Here is a 25,536-nt window from a genome sequence, read left to right as displayed (position 1 = left end):
ATTTTTGTGTTTTGATGCACTTCGTCAAAACCTTCTCCAAGCGAATTGGCACTTTTGTTTATGTGCACGGAGCTGCTAAAGTTACAGTAAACAGCACTTGAGGACGCTCAAGCGCAAAACTGTTAATGCAAGTGCACATTGAAGAAGATGCCCAGATGCCATATGAACGCGGAGCTGTACAGAAGGAAAAGTGCTGTTTGATAAACGAGACATCATCTACAGTATATTGCTTGTTTGAATTACCAGTAAACAGAGGCTGTTTCTCAATTCAAAGAATGCTGAGAATGGATTTGCGTTATAGTGAAAACCGGTCTCGAGAGACCGTGAGAACATGAGAGAAATGAGATTCTGCGTTCTTCGTGATGGTGACATGACCTTCACGCATGCTTAAAGGAAAGTTATGTAAACATTAAAGCATTCATACAATAAGTTATTGTTTTTTCCTTTCTCAAAATATATACTATGCATAAAGACTTTACAAATATACGCTGCACAATACAAATAAAACAGATTTTAATACAAATTTCAGCAAGTAAACATCCTTAATATGTTTCTGCCTTTATAAAGATCTTCATAATGTTTACTTTCACCATTTCATTTAGGGAAACCCCTGAGGAATTATTTCCGAGTTATTTCTCTAAATTTTAATTATTAAATCTATATAAAATGCTGCACTTCCCACCTCCAATGACTTCTGGGACTTCTAAAGCGAGTTTGGTGCTTAAGTCTGCATCAATGCGTCCTCGAAATCAAGAACACATGCGGGAAGTTTCACGCATCCTCCGTTCTTGAAGTTTTGTAACTGAACTTTGGTAGCTGATGATGACATTACACGAAAACACAAGATCGCTGAAGAACGCATATTGAGAAACAGCCAAATGTAAAGGATTTTAACAAGTGTGTCAACTTTCTTCTTCTGTGTTACAAGTGAGTGTCAGAAGCTTAAAGTTGTGTAGCGCAACCCATGGACGGGTATTTCTGTTGTTCATTAAGCACCATCTGACGTCAGGGAGTAATTTTGCACAGTTTTCTGCTCAACGCTGTTGAAAACCGATTGGGTTTGGGTTTTCGGAAAAACCGATGGCGATAAACGCAAAAGAAAAGCGTCCAGGTGTAAAAGAACCTTAAGGTTATTTAGTTTTACATCACTTTAAAAAAAAAATCTGATTATATGATGTGTGTTTTAGCTACCGGTTTTAGAAAGTCAGTTGCGTTAGCAATACGTATATACTATCATAGTATTTATTCACATTTTAAATGATCTTTTCTTTTCAGATTTTCTTTTTTCTTATTTTTTATTTAAATAATTTTATTATGTGCACTTGTGGTTTCATTAGTTATTAGTCATGCCATATTAATATATAATATTTGTTTTTACATTTGTGTTGAATCGTTTTATTTTGTGTTTAAATTTGTTAAAGCAATATTAATGTGTTTTAAAAATGTTCATCTAGTATTTATTTTATTAGTTTTAGCTACCAATAACAACCACTTATCCAAGCGTAAATCATCGTCATCAGTTCTTCCAGTTTGGTTTGTAGGTCACAGAATCATGATTTCAGGTCAGCTAATGTTGTCTGGCAGCCCATAATAATCAGGACAGTCATTTTGATTGAGCTCAACCACTGAAAGCCCCGAGCAGAGACAGTCTAAGGGCTGTGTGTTGGAGAATGTTTTGTACCTTAGCAGAGTTCTTGAGCTGCAGCATGGCGGGGTCATCGTGAGGTTTGCCGGCCGCTGCTTTGGTGGCGCTGATCAGGTCACCCAGAGCTTTAGCCACGTCCTTCACAGCGTTGATCAGAACCACCTGACAAACAACAAATACAGTTGATAAAATTATAAGCCCTACTGTGATTTTTTTTCTTTTTCAGATATTTCCTAAATGATGTTTAACAGAGCAATACTTTTTTTATTTATTCATGACAATTTGCATTTGTATAATGTTATTATTATTAGAAGTATTTATTATAAGCATATTTATATTTGTTTAAATAAAAACTAGTTTAGATTTGTTCATTTGTCTGGTTTTGGACCAGATGGGGCATAAGAATAGGATGTGTGTTTGGATATAACTTAGTTTTTGACCACACTTCGTTATTATTGTTCATTTATTCGTTTAAAGCTAAGAAATAGCTTTAAAACAAATCTTTGCGCTTAATAAATGAACCAAATATGCAGACTACTGGATGTCTTCAGCAGAGTGGGTACAACACTGTTTCCTTATTCATGAAAGTAAAGGAGTAAAGAGTAAAAGTAAAGTAAAAAAAAATTAAAGAGGGCGAATGTTGGAGACTCATTGTTTATCCTCGCGCTGCAGATGGCCTGTTTAACTGTTTTCTCGCTAGTGGAGCTTTCAGTTTTTACACTTACAAAGCTTGCCACATAAATACCAAATGCTCTTAATGGAAATTTGAGATGAGACTAATTAGTTTATCGCACGTTATGCTCAAAACACACCCATAACTCATTAAGAGACCCTGTTAGACCATGCGCTGGGGCACAGACTGTATTTTTCCGACCTTAAAATAGCAAAAGTGGATTTGAACATGCTTTTGCGCCATGCGCTTTAGACTTTGCGTCTAGATCGTTAAAATAGAGCCCTGAAAGTGTATACATACATTTTATTTGTCCTAGCCATTGAATATCTGGGATTTGTGTTTGTCGCTTTATATTGTAGTTTCCATTAATCAAAATGTAATGCTTCTATTAGGGCTGCACAATATATGACTTTAGCATTGAAATGTGCGAATCTGCAATAGTCACATCGCAGTATCTGCAATGTAGAGTTTTGATCATAAATAAATAATTATAAAACTGTATCAAATGGAAAAAAATGAAGAAAGGATAATAGTGTTGTTTGTTGTTTTATCGGTTTTATGTTGTATTTTGACTCCAGTTCAGCCATCGTTAAGATGTGCAGTCATTTTATGTTAAGATACCATTTTAAAGATTTTTCATTTGATAAAGTTTGTTATTTTTGCTAATATTAATAAATGATTCATTGTGCGCAGCTATTATAAAGTATTATCAACATTATTTCTGTAAAAAAAAGAGTTTATATTTGGTTCTTTAAGTTGATCTCCATGGTTAGTCAGTTACTTACTGTAAGTTATAATTAGTTAACTATAAATATAATTAGTTAAGTAAATTAAGTTATTTTAAGGCCCAGCTCACATTATAAGAGAACAGTTAGTATAGAGTTATGTAACAACAGAAAACCGTTATGTAAATATTAATGCTACTTAATTAAGATTCAGTCGCATAACAATACATTACCCTGACTAGTGATACAAGAAATACAGAGATATACTGTAATGGAGATTTCATTGACTGGAAGATTGTTTTTATCATGTTAATTGACTTAAACAGGTGGAAGTGTAATTGTCTGGATGACTGCACTTTCTTCAACAATTTATAACAAGCTTTGAGAGTACGGCATGAATTATTAAGTGTTGTTGCCATAGGAACAGCAAAAACCCAAGAGCTGTTGCCAGGCACAGGACTCCAAACTCAGACACGAGAGAGAGAGAGAGAGAGACAGATAGAGACAGAGAGAGAGAGATAGAGAGACAGATAGACAGAGACATAGACAGAGAGAGAGAGACACATATAGACTAGTTCATATATCCCGGTGGGGACATTTATAGATTTGATGATGTTTCTATAATACAAACCATATATTCACATATATCTCCAACCCCTAGATCCAACCCTCACAGGAAACAATATTCATTTTTACATTTTTAAAACACTTGATTCTGTGTGATTTACAAACATGTTTACATGCGGGGACCAAAATTGAGGTGACAAGTCCACTTGAGTCTGTGTACATGCAGGTTCAAGTCCCCACCGGTAGTGTTGACAAAAGTAGAATTCGGTACCAGTACTGAATTTTTAAAAATGTCCAATTCCTGTTAACATTTGAGTGCTGTTGAACACCGCTGATTGGCTATTGAGCACATGAACACAACTGCCAATCAGCAGTGTTTCAGTACAAGCTCAATAGCTCTCAAATGTTAGTGGGAAATGGATGTTTCAAAAGTTAGAGTAGCGATTGATACCAAACTCGATACTTTTGACAAACTACCCACCGGGATATAAAAAAAAAAAAAGTACACAGAGGTGCACACACAGACAGACACACACATACAAGAGAAGAGAAACACACACATAGACACAAACACATGCACTGACAGCAGGTTCCAGTTGTAAATGGGACAGGATGTGTGTGGTAGTACCTGTGTCTCTGGGTCTTCAGAGCCCAGACTCGCTGCCCCCAATTTAACCACATCGGCCAGTTTGGTGATGGTGTTGACAGAGGACTGTGCAGCCTGAGCCAGTTTCTCCTGACTTGCTCCGGCTCCAGAAACCAGCAGTTTCGTGTCCTCCACCAGAACTTTAGCCGTCTTTAAGATGTGCTCTCTGCCAAAGCACAAGAAATATGTAAACATCACAATCCTGCTAATCTAATGGTAAAATGTATTGTCAAAATAAAAAAGGAAAATGTGAAGGTGGAAAGTGACGTCAATAAAAATACATTTATTAAAAAGCTATCACATAGAGCACAGGTGTCAAAATTAGTTCCTGGAGGGAAACAGCTCTGCCCAGTTTAGTGCCAACCCTAATTAAACACGCCTCAAACTAATTGAGTCCTTTAGGCTTGTTTGATACCCAGGGGTAAAGTTGCGGTCACACTGCACTTTTCTCCCCATAGATTTCCATTCATACGCACACGAATGTGTCAGACTAGAAATTCCTGCAACAGGTTAATTCACTGCATTGGAAAGTTCAAGCTTGGTGAACTCTGACCGAAATTGCATCACATCATTGTGTGAGACCAATCAAAGATCAAAACATGACCTCTCTGGAAAGAAATTTAAAACATTGACCAATCGCTTGCTTTTTTAATGTCTAATCATCTTGTTTAATCCCGCCCCTTTTCACAGCGATGTACGTAATCTCTAGTTTGACCGCAGCATCAGTGTGTTAAAGTAGGACTGCGGCCTTTCATAAATTGAGTTTGACATTCGTGACATAGTGTAAGAGCACACCGGCGTGTCAATAGATTGATAGCTGAGCAACTATTGGTGCGCACTTTTTTGTCATTATTAATAATAATAACAAAAAACATTGTGAAGTTATAGCAAAATGCAAAGATTACATGATGTCGGTTTGCCTGACACTAATCCTCTGAGGTTTGAGGGTGTTTTTAGGGCCTGGAAAAGTTCTGAAGTTCCCTGACATTTGTGCTTCTTTCAATTACTTTACATATAAGTCTAATACCACAGCAAACAGCACAAACTGGGAAACAATAACATGTTAGCAACAATTATGTACGTGATTGTGTTTTTGAGAAAGAAACGTTTAAGCGTGGTTAAACGTCTTTGTAAATATTGTGAAGTCACTGAAATAACCCCATAAAACACACTGAATATTTGGTCACAAGACTTCAAGAGCTGCATCTTGTAGCCTACAGCAGTGGTTCCCAGACTTTTTGCTGTGTGCTCTTCTTTCTAATATTTGACACCTGTTAAGCACCCCTTTCTCTCATTAAACTTCACATTTTTAACTACAAGATCTAAATACACATATTTTCTGTGTACGTGATTAAAATAAAAATAATAAAATATGTGAATTTAATGGACAAGCTTTTATGAAGTTGACAATTTTCACAGCGTCATTAACTACAGATAAAAGTTCATCTGGCCTGTTTTTCTATCGCTGGAGCTTCCTGGTGGATGCTGCAGTGTAGCCAGGAAACCGATGGTGCAACTTTTCAGATGAAAGCTACTGCTCCTTTGTGCCTCTTTTCTTCTACTTCTGCAGTTCCTCCAATTTTCCTTGAAAAAACTTACAGGCATGTCTTGTAAGTGGCTGTGTCTTGTTTGTAAGTGCCGCACCATATATGAAGGCTTAAGACTGCTATTAGCTAAAACCCCACCACAGACTACACAGTGCTGATTTGGATTTTCTGCATTTCCAAACCCAAAACCAATGTACCTGTCGCTATATTTACATTTCTTACTTGACATTTTCCTCACTCTCTAGCGTACTGTAGGCCTAATTCTCTTCATCAGTACATCTCTGCTGGATTTCTCTGTTCCTGTTCTCTGTTTCTGCGCCTCTTCACCTCGTTCGTTATCCTCCGAGTCCATATATTTGAGGCCGCTGCACGTCTCCATAAAAGAGGCCGATGTAGATGGTTCATCCCTACTGTCACTTGACTTCTTTAAAGTGGCAGTTTTTAACCAGGTGTCCATTTTGATGAATATAGTAAGCGGAAAAAAATAATGAATGTACTATCACTTGGCATCTAATGTGAAAGTGAGGCGGTATTGTAACACAGACGTGAAACCGTGAGATGAGTAAATATCCATAGGTTGTAAATTACAATTTGCAATGTGATTTTTTTTTCTCTCTCAGTGAATTTATTTTCTTTCAAAAATATGACATGTGAAGTTTACCAAAGATAAATGCATAAAAATATTCAAAGATAACATTTTCTGTCATTACAAACATTACATACACACCCCTGGGGGTCAGACTCCGCACCCCTGGATGTGCACACACCACAGTTTGGGAACCACTGGCCTAGAATTTTTGCTTCAAAATTATGTGCAAATCATTTTGTTTACATGCTTACTGAAAACAATATATTGATTTAAAATGTCTAACACACTGAAAAGCTGCTCAATGGCTCACATGCAAGTAGTAGCAGCGTTTTAAAATGAAAACGGTCTCTTCAGCGTTTAAAAAGCGCAGTTTTCGACGATCGAAAACTCTGGCGTAGTGTGGACGGATGGCGTAACCGCAGCAAAACATATGCGTTTTAAAACTAAAATGTATTAGTGTAAACGGAGCCTTAGCCTTTATGCATTTTTTTTTATCAGCTCTCCTGTTATCAGCTGACTTTCTGTCCATTTAACAAAAGCAACATGAAACTGCTTCACACTTTCAGGACAATGTAGATAAATGTTTTAAGACAAAACATGATCTGTCCAGTTCAGTATCACAGTATTCTGGTCTTTGTTCTGAATTATGTAAAGTACTTGTATAGTCTGACTTGGGTTATTTGTATAGTTAACTGTTTTTAGTAAATGTACACTGTAAAACATTATTGCTGATTTTTTATTTAAATGAACTTTTAAATTTATTGAAAGATTAAATGAACTTTTGTAGTTACAAACCGAGTAAAATATTAGATTAAACTTTGTAGTTGAAGTAGTAACTTTAACTAATATTAAGCAGTTAATTAGAAAGTTACTAATTATTATTAAAGTAACATAACACCATTAGTTTTCATGTTTTTTTGTCATATAATTTTTCATAGTGCATAGTTAGATTAGCACTTCAATATGTTAGTTATGTATAGGTATAAAAATTGCAGTGTTGTGTTAGTTTATGTAGCACTGTGGTCCTATTGGACGGGACAGTTCCTTCCACTTTATGTTGACAGATGTAGGGGAGTGACAATAAATCTCCACTGACTTTATGTTTTCTAAAAAGAGATCAGAACCTTTCCGGCCAATCAGTGCCAAAGCATAAAGGCCAAATTTGGTTCCTTAAAGGGATAGTTCAACAGTCCTATAGTTCAGAGTACAGCTTAGAGTAAGTTTTCATTAATTTGTGAATAAGGCATGCAAAGCTTTAGGGTCTGGAAGTTCTAAGAAGCTAACATTATGGATTGAGAAAGCCAACCTATTGAAGTCCTATTTAAACTTATTATTATTCTTCTGAGACTAAAAATTCCCACTGTATCTCCTCCTAGGGCTTTAACACTATGACCGGCAAACTTTGGTCAGACCTTCAGACTGGTCTGACTCGGGTTGCTTTATCTTATTTAACTGATCCGACTTTCAGCTTTCCAAAAAGTGTCCCGGAAAACTTGAAAAAGTCCCATCGACTTAATATTGCAAGCAACTTTGATGCATCACATCTCCAAACAAGAAATACTTAGAAACATGCGATATTCCACATCTAAAGTAGCTGTCAGGCTGTGTAAAAGTAGATATTAAACTTGAGTGTAAGTTGTAACCTTGGGGCGCAAGAGCGTCTCAAACTTTCTCATTAGCTATGTTTCCATCCAAAAATGTGAAAAAAACTTTATGCGCAAACCTGGGTTATCGCAGAAAAGTTGTGCGAATGAAGCATCATTTCCATCCAACGAGTCAAAGCGAACAAAATCGTCACTTCCTGATTAACTGGCGCCAAATATCAACTGTAAATACTGCATTTGCTGCAGTAGGAGAAGCTGCGTCAATCTTTTTTAAATGAATGTGCCTCAGAAGACAATCCTGACAAGCAGTGAGCGCGCAGTGGCGTTTGAAGGTGTCAGACACGGAGCACAGGCGCTCTTGATTCTGGAGGTCATTAATAATATAATAACATTAATATTGAAATGGTAAGGCATTTTATAATGACCAAAACAACATTTCAGATGTTTTATAATGTGCTCAGCCTGACGTTTTATCCATTTACATACATTTTAAGCATCACATGATCTCTTTTAACAAAATCACATGACCTTTTTTAATGCGCATGTTGGAGTTTGTGTGGTAAAAGTGTTTCCATTGCGCATCTTTTCTTATCGAATAAAAAGTTTATCCTACCAAGTTAGTTTTTTATGCGCATTTTCAAAATTTATGCGCATCATGGCGTTTCCATCAACTGTTTTTTTTATGCGCATTTGCAAAATATAGTAAAATAGGTGGATGGAAACATAGCTACTGACTTACTATGGTGATAGTAAGAGACTTTGCTTGCTTGCCTGCCTGCCTGCCTGCCGCCTGGTCTGTCCGTTTGTTGGCCTGTCGGTCTGTCTGTCTGTTGGTCTATCTATCTGTCTATCTAACTGTCTGTCTGTCTGTCTATCTATCTATCCGTCTATCTATCCGTCTATCCGTCTATCTATCTATCTATCTATCTATCTATCTATCTATCTATCTATCTATCTATCTATCTATCTATCTATCTATCTATCTATCTATCTATCTATCTATCTATCAATCTATCTATCTATCTGTTTGTTTGTCTGTCTGTCTGTCTGTCTGTCTGTCTGTCTGTCTGTCAAACTGTTTAAAACTAAATAAACTATTGCCAACAGCCTTTCTCAAGTCGGATTTAAAGTTTGTCTTGACAATATATAATAATCAAGTTATTTTTTTATGTGTTTTAGCTAAATAAAAGTTATACAGTGCGTTGTTAATTGCAGAGCTCCTCTATTTTAAAACTTTTATAAGGAACAAAACTGTAACAACCGGTAACAATAATGCAAAAGTAACTCAAAAGTAACATAATCTATTACCATAAAAGGTATCTAAGTAACTGTACTTTTTGGGGGCAGTAACTCAATATTGTAATGCATTACTTTCAAAAGTAACTTTCCCCAACACATCTTTTTTAAATCTGAGGTATACACAACTGCTCATACAATATTCTAATTTAATGGAAAATGTTTGATTTAACTAACGTCCACTGAAATATGTGCGTGTGTGTTTTTTCTGTAAGGACACATGTAGTACCTGTGGTCTGCAAATGTCTCTGCGTTCTCTCGGTTGAGAGTGCCCGCGGTGGCAAACATGATGGTGGTGTCTAAATCAGCAATGATGCCAGAGACAGCGCTCGCGGCAGTAATGCAGGCCTGAGTGCCACGATTGCCTGCCTGAAGAGCTGCCAGCACATGAGAGACCTGAGACATATAATGATATTAGTAGTCTGACCAAGTCTGAAATGGCAATCATATGTGGAATACGAGAAGAACACTGCAAACCTTCTCAGAGACTTTCCTGGCACTGTCAATGAGCTCCTTCTTAGTGTAGGAGTCGTTTGGACTGCACTGTAGCGCTCCTGCTTTACTGACCAGACCAGTGCAGGTGTAGCCCAACTCAGTCACCTGCTTCTTGATATGTGAACCGATCTGAAGAACAAACCGTTGAGAAGAATGAGCATGTTCAGCCTTGATCTGGTAAAAAATTGACTTTCATGCAAACTCTACAACTGATTTGAAGCATCTCACAGTGCAACGATGATTAAAATGATAATTAAATGTATTACGTAAATGATAAATGTATTAAATATTCAGGAATAAACATCCCCAAAGATATGACTAATTTAGAAATGCTTAATTATGGTCCCATTAATAAGACAATAAAATTAGACATCGCAAGATGGAATCTTCTACTTAAATTACTTCATAGAGTTTATCCCACAACATTATGTCTACAAAAATTCAAAATTGATATTGAGTTAGTTTTTGTGAAAGCTTTAATGAAACTAATTCACATTTATTTTGGTCTTACCAATATACTCGACTTTTTTTGATTAATGTTGAAGCTTTTATTGCTCATAGTATTTTAAAATCCTTTTCCTTATCTTATAAACATGCGATTTTGGGTTTTTATGTTAAGGATCGCTAATTAAAAGATGCTGGTTTGATTATAAACTTTTATTTTAAATTTTATTATTTTGTAAATTTCACATACATAAATCCAAGTTTTTCAAGAGCAAACCTCTCTTTATGGTGCAAGAACAACTAATATATGCTCCTCCTTTAACATTTTTACATTAAATGTTTGTATACATGCATTTCCTGTTGAAAAAGTGCATTAATAACTCTTGTTTATAACTAAAATTGGAAAATGTGCATAATATATTTGTATGTAATTTGATAATTATGTACCCTCTCCTCTGTTTTTTGTATTTCTTTCTCTTCTCTTCTCCTTTACATTCTTTTTTTCTCACTTACTTCATTCTTGTTAAGAAATGTAAAGTGATTGAATTGTATTAGAAAACTGTACATGCTGTTTCTTGTTAATAAAATAAATAAATAAATAAATAAATAAATAAATAAAGATTGAATCTTCTACTGTTTTTCAACATGAAATCTAGAATAGACTCAATCAAACAAAACATATTTCTAAGACTGCTTTATTATGGTCTTTACCTGCTCCCCTAGCTAAAAAACAATTTTCAGGTTGAGATAAACTGATCTCCAGATTTATATGGCAGGGCAAGAAACCAAGGGTAAAAATTAAAACCCTGCAATTGAGTAAAGAAGAAGGAGGGGTGGCCCATCCATACTTGCAAAACTATTTCTGGGCAGCAAAACTGAGATGGATATAGACTAGATAAGGACATAGAGATTGGTTGGTGTGACGAGTTTCCTATTCAAACAATCATTGTGGATCAAACCTCAATAAAGGAAAATAATCAATGGATCAAGGTAACCTTAAAAAATTTGTCTGAGCTCATTAAGGTTTATAATCTAACAGACTCTATGAAGGTTTTGAAGTGGGCTTCATATGACTCAGACTTTAAACCAAATACTTTAGATATGCGTTTTAAAAAATGGGCTAGGAAAGGGATAACAACTTATTCTTCAATTATGGATAAAGGACATTTAATAGATTTTAATGCAATAGACTCCAAAGAGTTCTTTAGATATCTTCAGCTCCGGCAACATTTCTATCAAAAAAAAAAAAAGACACTGATGGTGATACGAATAAGAGTGCTCTAGTTAAATTATTGATCTGATCACAAAATCAAACTTGACCAAAATCTGCCTTGTAAAAATGCAACCAAAGAAATGTTTAACCATTTGCTGCATCTTAAATGATAACAATACGAATTTTACTAGTTTTAATGAATATTTTATACAAATATTCATTTGTGACAGTGAAAATCCAACTTCACATGAACAACCCATGTGATTTTCAATCTGGTGCAACACTGAAATCTAAACCGAAGGGAAAATAGTATGACCAAATACCTCATCGTTTTCAGCAGTCATGGCTGCACATTTGGCCTCTGATGCGAGGTCACCGAACTCTGTGGTCAGCTGATTGGCCAAACCGCCCAGCTCATCAGGGTTGGTGTTGGATTTGGTAACCTAGTAACAAAGTATTTTAAAAACACATCATCAGTCTTCTTGTCTATAAACACTACAGAATCCTTCCTTCGCTGAATTACTCTGAACCGCAATATCAAGACAGATAAAACTTAAGTGAGAAACATCTACATTTTAAACAGTACAAGAGCTCAAAACAAGCATCTGTAAATGCAAACGAAGAATAATCCAATTTATTCACGTATATGATACTAGAATATGCACACAATACTCTCTGATAGATTTTTACTGTGCAAATGTCTGCTGCTTCTTTTCTACTGATGCCATGAGTAAGAGTATGCAGATGTTTGTGCTATGGAACATTGTGCTGTGTTGTTTGGTAATCTTTTTCTAGTGTCAAGTCATGAGGATTTCTTTGTCTTTCAGCCAACAATATTAGTTAAGTACAGCATCAAATGACTGAAAGTTCATTAACAGCGTTATTAAAAATAAATAATTTGACTCAACTTAAAAATGTAAGGAAACTTGCTGCACAGCCTTTCAAAGTGACTCAACTTTTAACCCAAGTACTGTAGGTGACTTGATTCAGCTCTAAAAAGCAGTGCTGCAAGTTGTCTTACTATTTAAGTTATGTGTACAGTTACAGTGAGTATGCAGGGCTAGGTTTTACCATCTCCTGAACGGTGACAGCGATAGCTTTGGCTGTCTTCACCATGGTGGTCTGATAATCCACAAACGTTCCTTCAGGCTCGAAGGCAGGTCCGTCCTCCATCTTGTTAATGGACTGAGTGATGGAGTTGACCATTCCTCCCACTGCTCCTGCAGCGCTGGCCACTTCTGCCAGAGTCGAACCCAGATCGTCCACCGCCTCCTTCATCATCTGAACAGACTCCTCCAGAGCCTCTTGTGTGTGCGCCGCCTGAACATACACATCGACACTATATTAGGGCAGATCGCGAGCAGACACAATAAAAAAAAAACAATAAACAAAACAATTTGATGCCACAGTAGATTAAGAAATCCAGTCCAACTTTATAACAAGTGGCCTAAAGTAATATGTACTTACAGTACATGGAAATTAGTCATTTGTTACAATGTACTCAGAGTGTAAATACATGTATTTACATTGTACTTATGATTGGTTAAATACCTGCATTGTTTACATCTGTAATTAATTTCTGTAAGAACATTTATAATTACACTGTTGACCATCCCTTACACCTTAACCCACCCTTAAAGCCACATGTTCCACTAAACCTGTCACAAAGACTTTCTATATTCCCCCTCAAGAGCACCAGAAATCTTCTGCAATAGATTATGATCACAGTAAGTACACTGTATTAAGAGTTTGATGTAAATACAGTTAAGCTCACAATATAAAGTGGGCCTGAAATCCTGCCAAAATCAAAAATTTAGAAATGAAAGGTTTTAAGGACAAAGAGACATACAGATATATTATTTGCAGAGATGTATAGTAACGAAGTAGAACTAAGTACTAAAAGGCTGTATCTGTTCTCTACTGGAGTTTCTTTTCTTCCAATCTGCAACAAGAATCAGTCCAAGGCACTCGAGTAAAGTGAAAAAATTAAAAAGCCTTTATTCACATGGCTAGATCTCTAAAAACCAACGCGTTTCGGCAGAAGTCTGCCTTCATCAGGGTAACAGTGATCAGGTGCGTCTAGAGTCTCTTTTGAGTACTCTGGTCACATGACTCATTTAAACATCTCAAATGGCTCTCAAATAATTTAACAAGCAAACTCTACTACCATCATAAATTCGGCATAGATACACAAACACCCACTTAAATGAGTTTTTCTATAGATGCTTTACAGATCGTCATTATACATTGATGTATGTGTTTATATGTATGTATGTATTTTTCATGTATGTGTATATGTATATATTGTATATATGTATGTGTATGTATGTATGTATGTATGTATGTGTATATATATATATATATGTATGTATATATATGTATGTGTGTATGTATGTATGTATGTATATATATATATATATATATATATATATATATATATATATATATATATATATATATATATATATATATATATATATATATATATATATTCTTTTTTCTTCTCTCTCTCTCTCTCTCTCTCTTTTCCCACATATGCAAGTGGGTGTTTGTGTATCTATGCCGAATTTATGATGGTAGTAGAGTTTGCTTGTTAAATTATTTGAGTGCCATTAGAGATGTTTAAATGAGTCATGTGACCAGAGTACTCAAAAGAGACTCTAGACGCACCTGATCACTGTTACCCTGATGAAGGCAGACTTCTGCCGAAACGCGTTGGTTTTTAGAGATCTAGCCATGTGAATAAAGGCTTTTTAATTTTTTCACTTTACTCGAGTGCCTTGGACTGATTCTTGTTGCAGATTTGATGAATCCCTTACCCAAAGAGCACCGACCATACATTTGAACTTACCCCAGAGCGCTTTTTGTTTTGTTTTTTCTTTTCTTCCACTTTTACTTCAGTACATATTTTCGATGAGTTTAATACTTTTACTCTGATAGATTTGTTAAGTGCTGCATCGTTACTTGTTACAGTTATAAAAATTGTACAAATTTTTCCAAAGCCACATTATCACTACCAGAGCAGCAGATGGCTCTGTCACAGGTTTGAAGAAGCTGACTCGTCGTCATTCAGATGATCAAAGAAGATCATGAAACATCAGCAGTTTCAAATATCCAGTGGCCTTGAGGTTTCAACTGATGAAGAATGGCCCCACTGACTTTGTTATCTATGGTGTGAAGATACAAGATGTGCGGCACCTGAAACTACAGATACTGGAAGCCTTAGGTGGCATTTCTCCTGCAGTGTTGCTATCAGTGTGTGAAGAGTGGAAGAAGAGTGTTGCATTGACAATCCAACACAATGGGCAGCACATTGAACACATTTTATAAATATTCAGAAACTTGTAAAGAACTCATGAAAGAGTAAAGTTACATTAAAACCAAGCACACCATCGTTTTTCTTGTGAAATTGCCAATAAGTTTGATGAGTCAAATGACCCTCTTCCTATTGAAAAAACAAAAGTTGGATCCAAGATGGCTGACTTCAAAATGGCCACCAGGGTAACCACCCATCTTGAAAAGTTTGCCCCCTCACACATGCTAATGTGCCACAAACAGGACGTTAATATCACCAACCATTCCCATTTTATTAAGGTGTATCCATATAAATGGCCCACCCTGTATATTAAATATACCTGGAGTCTGGGAAGCCTTAATTTTCCCACCCTTAACTATGATCATGCGAGTTCAACCATCTAGTATGACTCAAGTGTATCAACAGTTGAACAGGCAGCAGGGTAGACAGACCATCATCAGTAGCTGCTGTCTCTTACCTTGTGGTTTCCTCCAGTCTCTTTGGCCGTATAGAGCATCTGTAGCGCAGACTCAGCCAGAGTCTTGGTTTGGTCCAGCACGTTCATCTGCTGCTGGCTGTTCAGGATCTTAGACGCTGTGCCGATGGCAGCCATGATGAGCGGCTCAAAGTAACTGACCATCTGAGACACCTGTGAGGGTAACACTCACAGTGAGCTTGAATCTTTTAAAGGGTAGAAAAATACTGGGAATTTAAGACTGGAAACTTTCCATGGAAATAAATGGGAATATATTAAATTAATTAAAAAATCTGGTCTGCAGAACCAGGTTTAATCAATTATTTACCCCTCATTTTCCTCAAATCACATGTACACATCACTTGTGCTGTAAGCTATTGTGCCCCAAAATTTACTATTGTATAAACAAATACACTGACTGAGCAAACATTAATGTGACAGAAAAAAAACACACATACACTTCCTGACAAAAGTCCTGTCACCCATTCCAGTTTTAGGAACAACAAATAATAACTTCTAGTTGATCGTTTGGTATCAGAAGTGGCTTATTTGAAAGGCAAAAGCCTCTAAATAATGCTTATTTTACCACAATAAAATATGATCATGCCTTGACTTTTAATTATTTAATTAGGACAGTAAGGTCTGACTTTGAATTAATATTGTGTATGACTCTGATGAGTTTGGACAACTGCATCCATACATTTCTGCAATGACTCAAATAACTTATTAATGAAGTCATCTGAAATGGCAAAGAAAGCGTTCTTGCAGGACTCCCAGAGTTTATCAAGATTCTTGACATTTATTTTCAATGCCTCCTCCTTCATCTTACAAGCTCAATCATGTTTATTTCTGGTGACTAGGCTGGCAAATCCTGGACCACCTTGACCTTCTTTGCTTTCCGGAACTTGGGTGTGGGGGCTGAAGTATGAGAATAAGCGTTATCCTGCTGAAGAATTTATCCTCTTCTGTGGTTTGTAATGTAACGGGCAGCGCAAATGTCTTGATACCTCAGGCTGTTGATGTTGCCATCCACTCTGTAAATCTCTCGCACACCCCATACTGAATGTAACCCCAAACCATGATTTTTTTTCTTCACCAAACTTGACTGATCTCTCAGAGAATCTTGGCTCCATGCGGGTTCCAATAGGTCTTCTGCAATATTTGTGATGATTGGGATGCAGTTCAACAGAGGATTCATCAGAAAAATGTACCTTCTCCCACTATTCCTAATGATCAACTAGAAGTCAAGTTGATATTGACATAAAAGTTGATGTCAGGTAGTGAAAGAATTAAAGTTCCACTTATAATTAAATCTGTCAAAATTGTCATTTTAATATACAGTTTTAGTCAGAATTATTAGCCCCCCTGAATTATTTGCCCCCCTGTTTATTTTTCCCCCAATTTCTGTTTAAGGAAGAGAAGATTTTTTCAACCCATTTCTAAACATAATAGCTTTAATAACTCATCTCTAATAACTGATTTATTTTATCTTTGCCATGATGACGATAAATAATATTTGACTAGATATTTTTTAAGACACTTCTATACAGCTTACAGTGACATATAAAGGCTTAACTAGGTTAACTAGGCAGGTTAGGGTAATTAGGCAAGCTATTGTATAACAATGATTTGTTCTGTAGACTATCGAAAAAAAAAATAGCTTAAAGGGGCTAATAATATTGACCTTAAAATTGCTTTTAAAAATTATGAACTGCTTTTATTCTAGCCAAAATAAAACAAATAAGACTTTGTCCTGAAGAAAAAATATTATCAGACATACTGTGAAAATTTCCTTGCTCTGTTCAACATATATTGGGAAATATTTAAAAAAGTAAAAAAAAGTCAAAAAAGGGGCTAATAATTCTAAACTCAACTGTATATTAGTTTGTGTGCATGTCAGCTTATAAACAAAATGTATATCGTTAAGCTTGTATATACAGTTTATATAAATTCCTCAAAACTTCAAGTAATTTAAACAAATTTCCATAAATTCCAGTAAAGTTTCCAACTTAGAATTTTTCCAAAATTCCCATGGAAATTTTCTGTAAATTTTCCACCTTTTTGCAACCCTAAACTTTTATACCAATGAGACACTTTTAAAAATGATCAAGAGTTCAGACCTTGTGTCCCAGCTGAGAGGCATCAGCACGGGCTGCGATGGCCACTGGTTCAATCAGGTTACTGATTTCATGCACAGACGCCGCCATCTGCTCGTGCAGAGCCTACAACACAAAACAACAATAACACTTTATTGCATTAATAACAATGACAACGATCATTAGCAGGTCTGCGTGAAATCTGTGCCCTCAGCTTTAGATATTCAGCTCTAGTTTGTTACGACTGTTGGTGTCTGCCAGCAGATGGGGAGAACATCGTTTCCTCTACGGGAGCTGGAGAAACATCATTTAAAGACGAAAAGATAAAGCATCAATCTGGTGCACTATGCAAATTCATAGTTAAGAGCTCCAATCTTTTTTCAATGTTCAAACTGAAATAGAGATTTTTTTTTTGCAGTCAACATAATACTCACACCATCCTTTTAGAAAGTCAAATCATAATAATAATAATTAATATTAATAGTAACAACAACAATAATGATATTAATAATAATAATAAAATTTTGTCGGGAAAACTGCCGTTAAGCTTTTATTTTTAGAGAGAAACTGCACTTTTATTTTGAATGGGAAACTGCAGTTTTGGTCAAAACAGATTTACAAAAACATTTTATTTGCATTTTATATATACTCACAATCACTTTGGGAGTTATGTAACTGTGAAAGTAATGCGCAACTGGTGCCTATTAAACGCTCTCTGTTACTCAGACACGCTAGTTTTTCGAGATCGCAATCCAATGAAAAAACAACAAAAATTTAAATAAAAAATAAAAATATTGTCATAAAACATCTCATTCTAAACCATTTAATCAAATTATATTATTTTAGTTTGCAATTAATTGCTTTACGTGACTTATAGACGTTGCATACGCAGTGCACGTGATGTATTTTAGTGTCTCAAGAAAAATGACGTCCCACCTGCTCTCACAATCCTAACATTATATGGATTGGGACTTTTGAAGTAAGCAGACGAGGATGAAGTGTCAACTGCAAGTGATTTGAATGTAAAGTCACATCCTGTGGGGCAAATCGAGTGAATAATGGTGCGAATTAGGCATTTTGTGCATTTGACCTGCTTTAGACTGCAAAAAAAGTGACAGACTGAAAGCAAGGAAAGCATGGAGGTCGATTCAAGGATGACGGCTGCTGAATGAGACCGAATTGAAGCACATTATTTGTGCTTTAGATGTATGGCTGGTATTATGTGGTGCATCAAATCGCTAAATGTCTTTATTTAATTCTTTCCTTGCAGTTAAAAAGAGAAAACGCTTCCCTGTGAGGAGTGAAATCTGAGAAAGAGAAAGTAAGACTGTGGGTAAAAATAAGAGTTTTGCAAGCTTCCTTTGGCTTAATCCAGGGATGTCCAAACTCGCTCCTGGAGGGCCAGTGTCCTGGATAGTTTAGCTCCAACTTCCTTCAACACGCCTCCCTGGAAGTTTCTAGTACACCTAGAAAGAGCTAGATTAGCTGGTTTAGGCATGTTTAATTGGGTTTGGAACTATAATATGCAGGACACCGGCCCTCCAGGACCAAGTTTGGACATTGCTGGCTTAATCCCTACTGTTTTAGATCTAGTCTTGACAAGAGACCAAAATAGAGAAGCTTTATTTTTATGATGTGTCATAAAGATTGCACATCTAACATAGTAGGCTACATAATATGGTACCTAATAAATAAAATATCATACATAAATATCTTTACATTATTTATATTTATAAACATACTTTTAATCACAACATTTTCTGCAATTTTTTGGAAATTAGCAACATCAAATTAGTCATTTTTATTGCAAATGTATTGCAAAAAAAAATTAGGGTGTCTGATTACCGCATTCACTGTCAGCTGAAACCATGAACAGTCATAAATTTGACCTAAAAAAATGCATTTATTTATTATTCTGTGGCAGCTGCAAGTAAATCTTCACCTCATGGGAAATGTCGTCTCTAGGCGTGAGCTGCTGACTGATGGCTGCCAGCGAGGCCTTGTCCACTTCACGAATGCAGTTACTAAGAACCTCAATGGCATCATCACACTCCCTCTGACCCGGAGCCTTTTCCCTGAAAACATTTACAAGAGAGCTTCAACACCACACATAAAACTAATCATTTCACTAACAACATGCATAAACGGCCCTGAATGAGAAGCAGCCAACCACCATTCGAGTTTTAATGTGTAACTAAGAGGCAAAATAAATGTGAAGTTTTAGGACGCAAAAATAAACACTGTAGTCTCCATAGACTGCATTCTTCTGACACTTCATTTTCAGTTTTTCACAGAGAAATGCCACTATGCTGACACATGGATGACACAATCTCATTTGAATTTAAAGCGACAGTCACCAAAACAGCACAATTTGGGTTAAAGCCTACAAAGGGCAGCTTCAAAGAGTTATAAGTAAACATTTGTGAGGTATTTTGAGCTGAAACTTCACATACACACTCTAGAGACATCAGAGAATTATTTTAGATTTTGTAAAATGGGCATAATAAGTGACGTGGCAGACTTAGAGGCTTATATTTAGAGCCTACTCACACTATGCTATCCGAACCGTGCCCAGACCCGTTTCCCAGATTGTTTGAGAAGTGTGTGTGCTCTGAATCGAGCTCAGGCACGGTCCACTTAGCTGGCCCTGGCCCGGTTGGAAGAGGTGGGCCAGGGCGCAGTTCATTTGGGCTTTAGCGCGGTACGCTTGTGTGTGAGTGCAAAGCCTGCCTGAGCCCAAGTTCAACCATCACCTTCAGCAAACCTCCTAATTTCTGCAGCATTAGGACTTCATGATTGCTTATGAGTGTCAAAAGTGGCTAATCTGTTTGGCTAAACCTTTGACTGTGTGTCACTACATCCCAAACCAGTAAAACAATATAACTAAAGAAATCTCCACTGTGCTGAGCGAGAGCGCTTCTCTACTGAACAGCACATCATCGATGACGTAAGAATGCCCAGACCTGAATGTAATGTGAGTGCGGGCCATCGGGAGAGACGGGAGGGGGAACAATCATGCTTTGGCCCGGTTCAACCGTACATAGTGTGAGTACGCCCTTAGACAAAGAATAAAGGATATACATTTCTGTGAGTACCTCATGTTAGTGATGAGTTTCTTGATGGAGTCGGACACTGTTCTGGAGTGTCCAGCAAGCACAGACCACTTGGGTGGATCTTTCGGGTTGACGGCGAGCGAGCGAGCCGTCTGGATCAGTCCTGTCGAGCTTTCCAACATTGCCTTGGCGGCTGCTGTGATCGGCTCCATCGCTGCCAGACCCTGCAATCAAAGTCAACAACATAACTTTTAAAACAGTTCCAACAGGAAGTCCAATTTCTCTTCTGAATCATGTAAGTTTAAGGCCAAAACCCAATTCTATTTCTATAACCCTTCCCCTTGAAACAGAGTGTGAAGGGGAAGAGCTTTAAAATTTACCGCTAAATAATGGGACACAACTACAGCACCTGCACACGTCAACATATGTCATCATTATCTCTACCTTCATATGAGATCAGACGATCGCGACTGCTGTAGTTATTCCAGTTATGTTTTGGTATTTATCTTCAGGAAATCACTAACAGCATATATTATGTTATCATTATGATCTAATGTGGCAATAAGATCGTAACTGTACTGTGCATTTACACAGTGGCCATATTCATCTATGTAAACACACTAAAAACAACATTAACATTATAGCAGACAGAGCAAAAAGCTCATTCCCAGCCACTAGACTTTCTGACAGGGTATTTGAGTGTCATCGAGTGTCAATGTTGTGTGACTGCTGTACAGGAGTTATTATGGATGGCAAAATTTAGTGGTCTTTATTTTAGCGTTTTTTTTTTAAAGCATGACGGTAAAACACAAATGCAGTTGTGAATATATTAAAATGTGGTTGTTTGTTGTAAAAACTTGTAATGATGACAAAGAAATACTAATTTGTGGATCTCCTTACTTCCAGGTACAGCTATGCTGGCATTGTGGCTGGTGTATTCTGGAAAATGTTATTACCCCTTGGCTTACTACTGTAAGGTCACACCTGCTTGTTATAAACTCTTAAAAATTATTTGGTTGAAAATGTCCATTACAAACAAAAGTAATCAAAAAGTAATCAGATGTAATCAGTATTTGAAATGAAATGGTAATGGTACACTACTTATTAGATTATAAAAGGGGTCATTTGTGATCTGTAATTTGTGATCAGTAATTTGTAATTACTAGGGATGTAACAATATTGTAAATACCATCATACCGCAATAGTAATTTTTTTCAATATTACCGTAGGCGCATGACTCAATAAAACTATATTTCTGAGAAAAGTTTGCTTAGGCGAATGAAGCGAACGGGAGGTAGCGGGAACTACAATTCCCATCAGCCTAGGCGTGGCCATCATCCTTTGCGGTCTGTTGTCACTACAGATCCAGTAATGCGGAAATGGAGTGTGTTGCTAGTAGCGGGGAAGAAAAAGAGCTGGAAATGATCGAACCTAAAGCGGGCTTTAAATCAGATGTGTGGAAGCATTTCAGTTTCTTTCTAAAAAGATACGAAAAAGGAGAAAAGGTGACAGACAAAGAAAAAAACTGCATGCAGGCACTGCCAGACTGTGGTGAAATATAAGTCAAGGAATACGACTAAAAACAGTCATGGGGACTGCAGAACACAGCACTCTTGTTAGATTGATGCAAACGTTGACTTGTACCGCAAAGAGACCTCTATCTAACTCATGGCTTGTCCTCTCAAGTGGTGGAAAGACAATGCGTAACGTTACCCACTGCTGTCAACCTTGGCTAAATCATATCTCTCTGTCCCAGAAAACTCAGTCCCAAATAAGAGGTTTTTTTTTTCTGTTGCAGGGAACATGTCCAGAGATCCCAGCTTTTACCAGATTATAGTTATATGTATATAAGTAAGTGAGTGATTAAATGTTGAATGTGATGAGTTTTCAACAATACTAAATTGAAACTTTATTTTTTTTATATGGTTTAATAGTTTTTTGTTATTAAAATTGTAAAATTGAAGTTCCTGTTTCGAAACTTACAGATAGATGGCTAATGTCATTGATATGTTCAGTGCTAAGGTAAATAAACACTTTTGGCACTTTTTTCGAGTCTCATTAGTTTTGTTTTGCCTTTTTCCTTTTGTTGTTTTTTAAATTATTCAATAAATACCGTACCGTGCCATTCATACCGAGGTATTATCGTACTGTGAAATTCTGATACTGTTACATCCTTAGTAATTACTGTAATTCTCCCGAGCCCTAAGTGACTTATTACCTTGCTTATTAGTTAAGTCCAGCCCTGTAAATAGCACATGAAGACTGAATAAATAAGCTTTGTTGTGTGATCCTTCTGAAATCACTCTTATATGAATTAAATACATCCTTTCTGAATAAAAGAAGGAATTACATAACGCTTACTGTCCCTAAACTTTTGGACAAGCAATAAAATAAATAAGATTACTGTGATATAACAGTGATTTAACACACCTCTGGGCTGATCTGAGCGGGTACACTTGCGAACTCTGGGTTTGAAGCGAAGGCAGTCAGGTTATCCACAGCCTCAATGAGTGGCCCAGTGGCTTCCTTACACTTCTGTCTGTTTTCCTGGTTAAAGGCCCCGTCGAGAGCCTGACATGAGCACACAAACACAGAGTTATGATCACCGCAATAACACTACCACATAAACACTGATTGATATTCTCCAAACTTGCCTTGATGGATTTGACGAGGTTGGCTGTGCTGTTGGCCACCTCTTTGGCACTCTGGACGAACTGTCTCTTAGCAACTGGGTTGGATGTCTTGGAGGAGGCGAGCCGGCAGGCATTGCACAAGGCCGAAGTGTGTTTGGCAACGATGGTGGCAGCAGAGAGAACCTATATGCAGGTGAATGAAACATGACTATGACTCACTATGAGGTTATTTGAAGTGACTAATATAGATTGGATTTAAAGAGCCCCTGTAATGGGTTTTTGAGAATGAACTGAGAACTGAGTGAAGTGAAATATCCAGCTAAGGCTTAAATCTGAAAGTGCACAGTGTTTAAAACTTTTGATTCATTTATAAAAGAGTCGACTCATAATGCTTCAAATGAATCATCTTGATAACGAGTCTTTAGTCGTTTCGGCATGATGTTGATACAAAACGTTAGTCCCACCCAGTTGTTGCGCGTGCAAATACGGGAAAATTGAAAACTGCAGCCCCGCCCACAAACAGTAGCAAAGAAAAAGAGCCTAGACACATACTGTAGCAGACGCCAGTTAAATCAAGTTATGTAGACGCTGTGCTCAGCTGGATATTATTGGAAGTGTGAGGGGAAAGTTAGTGTTATTTTCTCCCAAAGATGAAACTGTGAAAAGTCAGTGGTTAAGGTTTATTTTTGCAAAGATACCTCAGCATTATCGACCCAGCCTTGTGCAGTTCGAGTGCTTGTATTTACTTTGTACTTATGCTTGATTAAATACATGTATGTAATTACATCTGTAATTAACTTTTGTAATTATATTTGTAAATACACTGTTGACCATCCCTTACACCTTAACCCACCCTTAAACCTACCCATACCACCAAACCTGTCCGTAACCCAACCTCTATCCCACCTCAAAATCACCACAAGTGTTCACAAATACATTATAAACACAGTAAGTACATTGTATTTATTTTTTTGATGTAAGTACATAGTAGTTAGGGACACTTAATATAAAGTGGGACCGAAAAGACTACTGATGTAAGGGACTATGTCAGTACATGGATCAGTGGATCATGGAGCAGTTTCTTCCTCCTTTTCACAAGAGTAACTATGTGTGATTAAAATGGTTGCCTTCTTGTTTTCTTTATCTTGCAAATTATGTATTTAATTGTGTTCTGTTACTTGTAACTGCGTTTAACTCTTTATATTCTCATATCGTGTCTAATGCCACGTTGAAAACGCGTGCTGTTTTGATTACGGATTTAAATGCGTTTGTGAGCTCGTGTTCCAATGCCGTATGTCTTTGCTATGGCCGTCGTCAGCTGTTCTTACACGCTTGCAGCAATCAAGCTTCAAAATAGTTCCACTTTTGCCACTGTGTGGATTAATACTGAATGTGCGTCATGGTTAAGAATAGAGCAATATGCTGGTGTTTAACTGCACACACATACCTGCTAACATCTGTCCCTGAAATCCAGGAGACCGGGGGGGCTAGGTTTGAGGTGTCTGAATAACACTCCAGCCGGAGCAAGCTGAACTGGCGTTTTAGGCGAACGTTGATCACGCCGCCCTCAACCGCAAAAGTGAAAAAGAAATTGACCGGTTCGCAGATGAAAGTGACGTCCGGATGGTTCGCGGACGCCGCCCTTACCATCCTGCCGCCCAAGGCAACCGCCTAGGTCGCCTCTATGGAGGCACCGGCCCTGATAACACAGGTGAGAACCGGAAACTGTGTACTACGATGTTAATAACTACTATGAAACGTGTTTCGGGCACTTAAAACACTAAACGGGAGGGTGGCTGGAAATGGGTCTGAAATACGGGAGACTCCCGGGAAAACCTGGAGTGTTAGCAGGTATGCTCACACATACACTCTGACTACTTCAATATTGTTGATAAGCCATGGTGGGCATTTCACTCTGCCTCGCGCTGAACGCTGTCGACGAATTGCAACAGACTGTCATCGGTATAATCGGCAAAGATTAGCTTCGCGCTAAAGGCTGATTTATACTTCTGCGTCAAACGCCGGCATATGCTACGCCACTGATGCATAGCCCTTCGCCGTGGCCAGCGGCTTCACTGACGTGCACCTCTCAAAAAATGTAACTACATGTCGCAACAACGCGTAGCGCAAGCTCTGTGATTGGTCGGCTTGGTAGCGCAGACGATTCTGGGCAGGACCGAGAGCCGCGCGAATGCCGCGAGCGATTGTTTACAAGTGTGGAGTCCCGTGAAGGAGCTCCAGATGGAAAGTTTTGTTTTGTGTGTACCTCATAGTTAAAGTTGTTGCACGTCCGCCGGTTCCTGCCTCAAAATGAGCGAGTTTGAGTCAACACAGAGGAACATTTACACCTCACTGCCAACTAGAGTTTCGGAAGTGTAATGCAGACCAACAGAGACCGCGCGCAGAAGTATAAATGCACAGCCACGCGCGTTGCATGCACCGTGAGTTACGCCGGTCACTTGACGCAGAAGTATAAACCAGGCTTAAGGAGGGGTTTGGGAACATATTAAAGGACAATGAAAGTGTTTTTTACCATGCAT

The 25,536-nt window shown here is 37.4% G+C and overlaps 1 protein-coding gene across 7 annotated transcripts in view; it reads right to left on the bottom strand.

Annotated features, from left to right (window-relative positions):
- tln1 (talin 1) overlaps positions 1 to 25,536 on the bottom strand; it is a 1,269,505-nt gene that overhangs the window by 1,112,619 nt on the left and 131,350 nt on the right. For all 7 annotated transcript variants that reach the window (XR_015500341.1, XR_015500343.1, XR_015500344.1 and 4 more), the window contains 12 exon segments: positions 23,018 to 23,179; positions 22,794 to 22,934; positions 20,406 to 20,587; positions 19,253 to 19,385; positions 17,335 to 17,436; positions 15,218 to 15,388; positions 12,516 to 12,764; positions 11,768 to 11,887; positions 9,770 to 9,916; positions 9,522 to 9,688; positions 4,239 to 4,422; positions 1,682 to 1,807 (listed from right to left, as the gene is read on the bottom strand). Coding sequence is in view for 3 of the 7 variants with exons in the window: in XM_087269398.1 (XP_087125524.1) it covers positions 1,682 to 1,807; positions 4,239 to 4,422; positions 9,522 to 9,688; positions 9,770 to 9,916; positions 11,768 to 11,887; positions 12,516 to 12,764; positions 15,218 to 15,388; positions 17,335 to 17,436; positions 19,253 to 19,385; positions 20,406 to 20,587; positions 22,794 to 22,934; positions 23,018 to 23,179 (1,884 nt within the window). In the remaining 4 variants the exon portion in view is untranslated.

The sequence above is a fragment of the Danio rerio genome, chromosome 10 (genome assembly GCF_052040795.2).
Source record: "Danio rerio strain M-AB ecotype USA chromosome 10, GRCz13ab, whole genome shotgun sequence".
Lineage (NCBI taxonomy): Eukaryota > Metazoa > Chordata > Actinopteri > Cypriniformes > Danionidae > Danio > Danio rerio.
This window is presented reverse-complemented; position numbering and strand designations above follow the sequence as displayed.